At 33.9% G+C, this 10,344-nt stretch overlaps 1 protein-coding gene across 1 annotated transcript; it reads left to right on the forward strand.

The window, feature by feature from the left end:
• The first annotated feature begins 7,579 nt into the window (after positions 1–7,579).
• LOC308421021 (RNA transcription, translation and transport factor protein-like) lies at positions 7,580–8,511 on the forward strand. Its single transcript, XM_080917308.1, has one exon. It carries the CDS (start codon positions 7,655–7,657, stop codon positions 8,387–8,389), a length of 735 nt encoding a protein of 244 aa, XP_080773434.1. The 5' UTR covers positions 7,580–7,654; the 3' UTR covers positions 8,390–8,511.
• The last annotated feature ends 1,833 nt before the right edge of the window (positions 8,512–10,344 follow it).

Raw genomic sequence — 10,344 nt, forward strand, 5'->3', positions numbered from 1 at the left:
CTATAATATTAACAATATAAACCAAAGTGCCTATATATATTTTCCAAACTCTGTGTTATGCTATAAACTGAAACCTTCCTATGAGTTTGACACATTCACATAAATGTCAACAAAGTTTTCATATAAGACTTTTACTTTGAAGCAAATTTCTTCAATATTACTTGAGAATCTAGATGCCAGTTTCTTACTTTTACTTTCTTTATTTTTATTCTTAGTAACAGTTCCTGAAACTTTTACAGCTTAAATACTTTCTGTCTTAAACTGTGTTGATTACATTTTGACATTTAAAATATATGATTTAGATGAACATTTATTTCCATTCTGATTAAACAAGTGAATGTTCATAATTTTCAGTTTTATTACATAATTTTGAGCTCTGAATATATTAAGCATTAGCAAAAAGTGGTGCTGATTTTTGTTGAAATCAGCATGCTGATATAAATCTGACTTTTTTATTCTTACTCTGACAGTGTCAAAGCATGTTCCTGGCATTTCTAAGTGTTGCACCGTATTAAAAATAAATTCTAGCTGAAGTTCATTTTTAGTTTCCTTGATTGCTATCAGTTGTGTATTTAAAATGTAAAGAAACCTGTAAGAAACATCTTGACCTTCATTGTTTTTATTCACCTCTATTCTCATTTCTTGCATAAATTATTAAGTTTTTTAATACTGCTTGCTTTGAATGCAAAGGACATAAAGAATAAAAACAAACATAAACCAGGGTTATGAAATCACAAGTATGCAGGGAGAACGTTTATAAACTGCTGATTTTCTCAATTTCTGAATTCAAAGGGTATGCTTAGTTTTGTCACATTGTCCAACATCATCAGGTGAAACTGAAAATATAACAAAGTTCCCTACAAATTCCCTTCTCAGAAAACACTGTGAAATCCATCCATGAGCATCAAAGGTATCCATTTGACCTTTTCTGTTCTAGTATCCTAGAACAAGGGTAACACAACACTCTGTGTAGAGCCATAAGTCCCTAATCACTTATTCTTAGTCAAGATAATTAATATTTCGCAGAGGATGATGTCACCATTGGTATCAATTCAAATGAAGAACAGTGATGATAAGAAACACATTAAATAGCAGATGGGAAGAACTGTGATCTATGTTAGGTTCACATAAGAAAGATGTTGGACTCAGTCCTTTTTTCTGTTAGAGTTCATGAAATGTCATATACATACTTACATGCATTCATACATACAAACATACACACACACATATACACATATACATATCCAATTTTGATCAAACTTAGGATTCTTATCTCTTGTTTTCACATTTAGCCAGTTTTGGTATTTAAATGGGTGTTTATTTTATGACATTATAGCTCTACAAAATACCATTAAACAGTATTAAGACTTATACATGATGGGTAAAGGCATTTATCAAGAATGTACTATTGGAAAATATTATCACACACACACACACACACACACACACACACACACGCACATGTATACATATGTACAGTATCAAATCCCAATATTAAAAAAATCATTCAATTTCTAGGCCTTGATAAGTAGAGGATTTTAAAGTTATTTATTTTTGTTATAAAGTTTACATAAACTGTCAGAATCTCTCTTAGTTATTCCTGTCAATATGTAAAGAGTCAATGATGTTAATGGGTATTAAGTGCTCTTATTTTATATTTTTAAATAACCATAGACCCCAAAATACACTTTTGCTTGGTGCTTAAAGAAAAACTATTTAGAAGCCATGTTGCTTTATGCTCAGAATATCAGGATAGAACTGGACACTTGTTCAGCAAACATACATGCCTGCAGATTTGCTGTCTCACCTTCATGGACTGGAAAAACTGCTCCTCACAAATCCATCATTTCCCTCCAGATTTCCCTCCCCCTTTTGTTTTGCAGGTATCCATGGGTTACACACACCTCTAGAATGTCAGCTTTGTCATCAGATATAGAAGCTGAAGAGAGGTCAGTGATGGCTACAGTTGATCATCTTGGGACCACATTTGTCATTTCTATTCTTCTGACAAAATATAACTCTTCTCCCACAGCAGAAGAAATATCTCTGAATCCATTGCTTCTCCAGCATCTAAAAATATACAGCTTCAAAACTTTTGTGTAAATTTTCCACTTTGTCTGTTTTAGTAGGTCTCCTTCGATGATCAAACCCTGTGCATTATAATCACCATATTGAAATTTTAAAGTAAATCTGTTCCATGTTAAGTATTAACATTGTATGAGAAACAGATGAGAGCTTAACTTAAACTAATGAGAAATTTTAAGGAGCTGTTACTCTAAGACTCAAAAACTTTATAGACTCAAAAATTATTTTCAAATTAGAAAACACACAGAGAAATATTATTATTAAAGAGTAAGAGAAATATAACAGAAACTGAGGAAATTCAAAAAATTATCAGATTCTACTACTAAAGCCTATACTCAACAAAACAGGAAAATCTGGATGAAGAGAACAATTTTCTAGACAGATATAAGGGACCGGAGTTAAATCAGGATCAGATAAATCATCTAAACAGTCCCATAAACCCTAAAGAAATAGAAGCAGTCCTCAAAGTCTCCCAACACAAAAGACACTACTATATATATATATATATATATATATATATATATATATATATATATATATATATATATATGTATCTGGAAAGAACCCAGATGTTCTTCAATAAAAAAATGGATACAGAAAATGTGGTACAATTTCACAATGGAGTACTACTCAGCTATTAGAAACAATGACTTCATGAAATTCTTAGGCAAATGGATGGAACTAGAAACTACCATCCTGAGTGATGTAAAACAGGCACAAGAGAACACGCTTGGGCATGCACTTACTGATAAGTGGACACTATCCCCAAAGCTCAGACTATCCAAGAAAAAAAATCACAGAACTTATGAAGCCCAAAATAAAGTAAGGCCAAAGTGTGGATGCCTCAACCAAATACACATGGGAGGACATACAGGGACAAATAGAGGAGCAGGGACTGAAGAAAAGATCATCCAGGAACTGCCTCACCTGGGGATCCACTCCATATGCAGCTACCAAACATAATCACTATTGCTGATGCCAAGAAGGGCTTACTGGCAGGAGCCTGATGTGGTTGCCTCCTCAGAGGCTCTGCCAGGGCCAAACTGCTACAAATGAGGATGCTTGCAGGTAACAATTGAACTGAGTATAGGGACTCTAATAAAGGAGTTAGTAGAGAAAGGATTGAAGGAGCTGAAAAGTTTTGTAACCCCATGGGAAGAACAACATCATCAACCAACCAAACCCTCCATTGCTCCCAGGGACTAAAACAGTAACCAATGAGTACATATGGAGAGACAGATGACTGCAGTTGCATATGTTGAAGATACCATTGTAGGATATCAGTTGGGGGAGAGGGCTACATTCTAGACTGTATCTCTGAAAACATTCTCAATATACAGGGCCACATGTTTCAATTACCAAAGTTCTGAAACCATGGAGTTATATGAATAGCAGTTGCATTAAAGACTTTTGTTCTTTAGTTAGAACGCTAAAGTAAGCTCTTATATTGAAATAGCAAAAAAGAATATATGCAATGCAATCATATGACTACAAGCTAGACAATTTAAAAAACTTGGTTATTTTTATTAATAACAAGTTAATGTAGAAAATATGCACAAAACACACAGTATGGCATGAAAAAAATGAGTAATATTAAAAAAGAAGTAATATAAAGTTTGACCAATTGTGGTGACTGATCTTTATTCCTAACCAATTAGACTGATTAGTAAAGAATATGTGGAGGATTTTTCCAAAGGCAATTGACTAATCTCAACCATACATGACAGAAGAACCTTATCTTTCTGTGGACTTGGATTAAATAAATGAAGAAAAAAGCAACTGCAATAAGAATTTCATTCCTCCTCCTTCTCACCACCTTCTTGGTTACTGTAAAATGACATATTTTTATCCATCATACTAGAGCTTCTATATAGAACTGAAATCCTACTAATTATGTATGAGCTAAGTTTTTCTTCCTAGAACTGATTTTTTTTCTTCAGGTATTTATCATAGAACAGAAACCCGTCCTAGCAAAAGCTGGTACAATGCAGTACCATTACTTTGATATTGAAATAGCTATCTACTAATTGGGATTTCTAAATACATCTGGTGGCTCTAACACTTCTATATGTAAGTCTATGAATTCCTAGGGAGCTTACTATGATGAAAAAATAAACCATTTATTGGAAACCTAATGGAAAATGCATCGAGAAATGAGTAACTTGATTGACATTTTGTGAAAATATTCAAGAAGTGGGTGAGAAGGAGACTTAGAGACACTTTTGTTCACTAAATACTAATAAAAGAAATCAGTATATATAATTATAAGTATTTGTGGTTGTATCAGTAAAAACAACATAATCTCTATTGGTAGAAATGATAGACATGCATATTTATCCACACTTGAAAGTTCTCTTCCCAAACGTTACAACAGAAATAACAGAACTGTGAAAAATATAAAGTTAGAATTTTTGTTATTGAATTTCATAATGCTAAAATAAAACCATCAGTAACCTTGTCATTTTTGTTTCCTACTATGAACTATCAAGATTGTAAAACAATCAGAAATTCTGGTGTTGCCAGAAATACACATTGAGAGTGTCTCAGAGTCTTGGTAGGTATGCTAAATAGCAGAAAATTATAGATGCCCCCCCCCCAGTCATTATTGATGTTCAGACACATTTCACCTCTGTCCTCTGAGTTAGCACTTAGCCATACCCACAGACATCCCAGGCAACCAGAAATCGTGGTATCCAGAGTTATGACAAATATTATCTTTAATATAAGATATTCAAACTATAGGATCTAAATGATTATGTTTTATTTCTCTTTCAGCATCTGAAGAAAGCAACAGAGGAGAGCTAGCTTTTCTAACACTCTTTTTTTTCTTTTGTTCTTTGTTTCGTTTTGTGATGAATTTTTGTTGTTGATGTTTTTTTAACAGATTTTCTCGGTGTGTAGACATGACTGTTCAGGAATTTACTCTATAACCAGGCTGACCTTGAACTCACACAGTTAAATAGCCTCTGCCTTCAATGTGCTGGTATATAAGGCATGTGCTACCACTGACTGGCTTCTATATGTGCTTGTTGATTAGCAGATAAAAAGATTAAGATGAAGGAAGATGTACTTTAGGGAATATAACATTCAAAGTATACTTCCATGTATTTGTGCATGAAATTTTGCATGGAATTTATGCTCTGCAAATATGAAAAAAGTGTTACTGTCTATCATTCTAAAAATTTTCTTTTCAAATACCTCCATTACACAAAGGAAATATTGAAAGAAGACCATGAAGATTAAAATCTGACTGCAAAGTGGAAATTTGGCCTAGAGAATTTTGATTGTTTTTTGCACCTTTCATTTGCAATTAACATCATCATTTGAATCAACTGGACAATCTGCCCTCTATAGGCAAAAAGGTTATCAAAGTCTGTGATGCTTGTACAATTCTGGACTTCAAGTAACAATACTAAAAATGGCTAGTGTGTAATACAAACTTTCAGGGTGTAAAGAATTTAAAATGTCTTAGCTGAAATAGTGTAAGGTAATCAAAAGACAGCAATGGGAAGCAAAATGTATATTGTCATCAACTAACAAAAATTAAAAACTAATTTTTATATAATTTAAAAGAAAAATATACTATGTAAAATATGTGTTTCTGCTGATAAACCACTGATACCATCTTGAAAGTAGAACATCACTGAAATATCTGGAAAAATAAGACATAGTTCTTAAAAATAAAAAGCATGAATTAAGAATATAGCTATAAGGAAAAATTTCGTGGCTAGAAATACAGTTCAACAGAATAAATATCAATTAATGCAAAAAATGAGTGAATGTGGAATTAATATATAATATAATGTATTGATATATCATTTTTAAAACCTTTCAGAACTGAAAGAAAACAAATACGTAATGTGGACAAGCATAGGTAGTGGTTTGGTGGCTTGGGCTCTTGTTCTGATTAATGCTTACATACAACATTGTAATAGTAGACTTGTCAGACTAATTCCTTCATTTGCAACACACACACACACACACACACACACACACACATTACACACACACACACACACACACACACATACATACATACATACACACAAACAAACAAACACCTCTGAACAATGTGCTCCCTGAGAAATAATGGACCTTCAAATTACATTGGGCTACTATACTCCTATCTCTGCAAAGTAAGTTTCCTCCTCATGGAAAGAATCAAATGTGACTGGGTGCTGACTATTCAAATAATATCCAGAATATGAAAGATAGAAAGGACAATCTGTCTTGAACTGGCTTGAAATATACTCACAACAAGGCAATATGCACCTTTCAATAATTCTAAGAGCAATTGCCTATTTATTATGTATATCATCTTATGCTTGTATGTATCTGGAAATTTACATGATTAAATTCAAGTACACTACAGGAAATCCCATGTGCTGTAGGAAAATAAATCAAAATTGTGTGGCCTAATATTCCTAGCAAAGTAAAAAACCATCCAAACTACTCCACTTAGTCACCAACACACTTTTCTCTTGATCTCCATCAAAAAGAACCTCGGAACAATTCTGAGATTTTATATCCAGCAATTTTCACAGTACAGCCTCATTAATCTCTATTTCTTTGCTATTTTTTACAACTATTTTGAACCCCTTTTCTCACGAGTTTGGACAAGAAACCATAGAGCTGGAAATCCATGTGTCTACAAAAATTGGGCCAGACCCAGGCCACCAGTAACACAAGTAGGTCTGTTAGGAACTCAAGTAGAGTGCTTTTGAATCAACAGTGTGATGTATTGGGTTTGGTTTATATCACTTAAAGAGGTATTAGAACATTCAATGAAGAAAAGATAAACAACAAGTAATAGGAAAAAATGTGCATTATCTTGCCCTGAATTTTTTTTTCAGAATCATCTGTAAAGTAATGATGTGGGTAAGATTAATACAGAAGTTAGAAGAAAAAGTTTACTTGTAAGCATCAATCAAAGAAAATTGCATTCAATTCTGATAAAGCAAATGCTGAAGAAATAAAGTCCTTAATGATTAAAGGGGACATAACAACTTGAGGACAAAAATCTAATTTACCAGAAATATGCAACAATCATCTATACCTCTACAAGTGACGCTAAAATTACTGAAGCAGAAATTGACAAAATTAGAATAGAAAGACAATCAAGTAAATATAATTTCCTGGAGATATACAGTTCTCCTCTTAATAACACATGATACCACCCCTCACCACACTCACTAAGATATTGAAAAATGTTGTAACAGTCTAACGGGATGTAATTTTTACTTACATAATGTTCAGTCTGACAGTAATGGGTTTAGTCTCCAATATTATATAAAATACTAAATGGGATTTAGCTTCTTTTTGAACATAAAATAAACTAAAATATTTAATAAAGGTTAACAATGTGCATAAAATTTACTAGTATGCTTTAAAGTATAAAACACAATTACTATCTATAGGAGGGAAGTAAAGAAAAGGGCAAAAATCTTTGCCACCCATTAATGATTCTACGTAAAAATAATGAGTCTGGGCCGGTGCCTGAGCCGCCCGCCTCACCTCGCTTCTCCTGTCCCGGCGGAGGCCCGGGCGGCCAGCGCGAGCAGCGGGGACCATGTTCCAATGCAAGCTCACGGCCCTGGATTGCCACAACCCCGCAGGCTTCAACTGCAAAGATGAAACCGAATTTAGAAACTTTATCGTTTGGCTTGAAGACCAGAAAATCAGACACTACAAGATTGAAGACAGAGGTAACTTGAGAAACATCCACAGCAGTGACTGGCCCAAGTTCTTTGAAAAGTATCTCAAGGATGTTAACTGTCCCTTCACGATTCAGGATCGGCAAGAAGCCATTGACTGGCTTCTTGGGTTGGCTGTGAGACTTGAGTATGGAGATAACGCTGAAAAATACAAGGACTTAGTACCTGATAACAGGAAAAACACTGACAACGCAGCTAAAAATGCAGAACCACTGATCAACTTGGACGTAAATAATCCTGATTTTAAGGCGGGTGTCATGGCTCTGGCTAACCTCCTTCAGATTCAGCATCATGATGACTACTTGGTAATGCTTAAGGCAATTCGCATTTTGGTTCAGGAACGCCTAACACAGGATGCAGTTGCTAAAGCAAATCAAACAAAAGAGGGCCTACCTGTTGCTTTAGACAAACATATTCTTGGCTTTGACACAGGAGATGCAGTTCTTAATGAAGCTGCTCAGATCCTGCGGTTGCTGCACATAGAAGAGCTCAGAGAGCTACAGACAAAAATTAATGAAGCCATAGTAGCTGTTCAGGCCATCATTGCCGATCCAAAGACAGACCACAGACTGGGGAAAGTTGGAAGATGAGCACGAGGGTGTCAGCTTGTCACCTGCTTCGGGACAGGAACCGTAACACCGGCATGTTCGTGGAGGAGTCCCAGGAGATTGACCATGTTCTAGAGATTTACCACCACTGCTTTTTTTCTTTAATAAAGTTGGAGATGTAAAAAGGCAAAAAAAAATAATAATAATGAGTCTGAGTATATCACTAGTAATAGTATATTCTTTAAAACCTCAAAGGCAAAAGAGAGTAAAGGAATATGAAAATTATACATATTCACAGTCCAGCTGTTTCTATATGAAAATGTATTAAATTTTGATATCTGATATCTTGAATGTGTGTAAAGTGATTGTTGAAACATGTCTATATAACATAAATTATTTTGAAATATGTAGTATTTACTATTACTACTTTCAATTATGAAAACATTCTGGTTATATTTAAAGAGAATTGCTAAGAATCTAATAAATCATTTCTTTCCTGGTATACATTTATTAACAACTTCTGTTATAGGATATGGTCAAATATTTTTTTTTTTACTTTGGAGAATTTTTACTAATTCTTCAGAGTATAGAGTTTTATGTTATGTCTGTACATTGACTTTCATTTAATGCACTCCCATGGACATTGGTGGGAGAGTCACTGGTTTGGACACATGTCTTCACTTATTTTGGCTATACAGTGATATTATATGGTAATCCTATATTTTGTATTCCCACTACCTAATGATGAAATATTTAATTTCCCTTACAATCTAATACACAAACACACACACACACACACACACACACACACACACACACATATTTGTCAAAAAATGTGATTTTGGTTGAAAAAAGCTTTTCCCTAATATGATTTTATCATACACATTACCCTTCTTCCTTAATATCTCTCAATTCTCCCACATCTCTTCATCCACACAATATTATGTTCTTTATCTCTCCTACTCTCTTCAAACCAACTAAAGAACCAAACCAAAAGCATCAAAGAAATACACAATCAAAAACCACAAAATGAAAATTAAAAACAAATAAGGAAAAGACCAATATGCCAAAAATACCCTAACAAAGCAAAATGAGAAAAAAAAAAGTACTGCAAAATTTTATTAAGGTTACTCTGTGTGCCAACTACTTATAAGATCTATGTATCTTCTGAAACTTGGTATATTAGAGAAAAATCAATTTTCTTTTGCCAGTAGGTATCAAGTATAAATAGTTTCTTGGTCTAGGATGGGAGCTCATCTTTCCTCCATCCTTCTAGTACTTGAACCACATTTATCTTGAGTTTGTATATGGTTTGTGTATACTTCCAGGTGTGTGTGTGTGTGTGTGTGTGTGTGTGTTTGTGTGTGTGTGTGTGTGTTTTGTTTTGTGTTTGTGAGTGTGCACTCATATGTAGATAAATTTCATTGGATCTAGAAGACACTTTCCATAGAATTATCTAGATCTTTAAATATTAGTTAATTTGATTTTAAATTGTATTGTCTACATACTAGTTATGCAGATACCATTAAAATAGCTGTGATTTTCTGATATTTTATATGGAAAACTAGTTACCCAAAGGCATTTTTTGATATTTTAAATTGTGTCATAAATCTTATGCGTGTTTGTAGTATTTTTAGTATGTATGGACACATCCTTTTTTGGTTCAGGTACAGAGACATATCCTGCATTAAAATTTCAGAAGTTTACAAATCATTCTAGATATACAGGGTTTTGATTAAAAACATATAAAAATTAAATATTTTTTTTCAATTTTATTGGTTATTCTCTGTACTTACATGTTGAATGTTATACCTTGTCCCTGCACTCCCTTCTCTCCTCCCCCTCAACTTGCTGCCATGAAGGTGCTCACTTTCCCCACCACCTTCTCCACCTCAGTGCCTTGGCTGGTTGATAATATTGTTCTTCCCATGAGGTTGCAAACCTTTCAGCTCCTTTCAGCCCTTTGTCTAGCTCTTTCATTGAGGTGCCTGTGTTCA

This window comes from Micromys minutus (assembly GCF_963924665.1).
Source record: "Micromys minutus genome assembly, chromosome: 5".
NCBI lineage: Eukaryota > Metazoa > Chordata > Mammalia > Rodentia > Muridae > Micromys > Micromys minutus.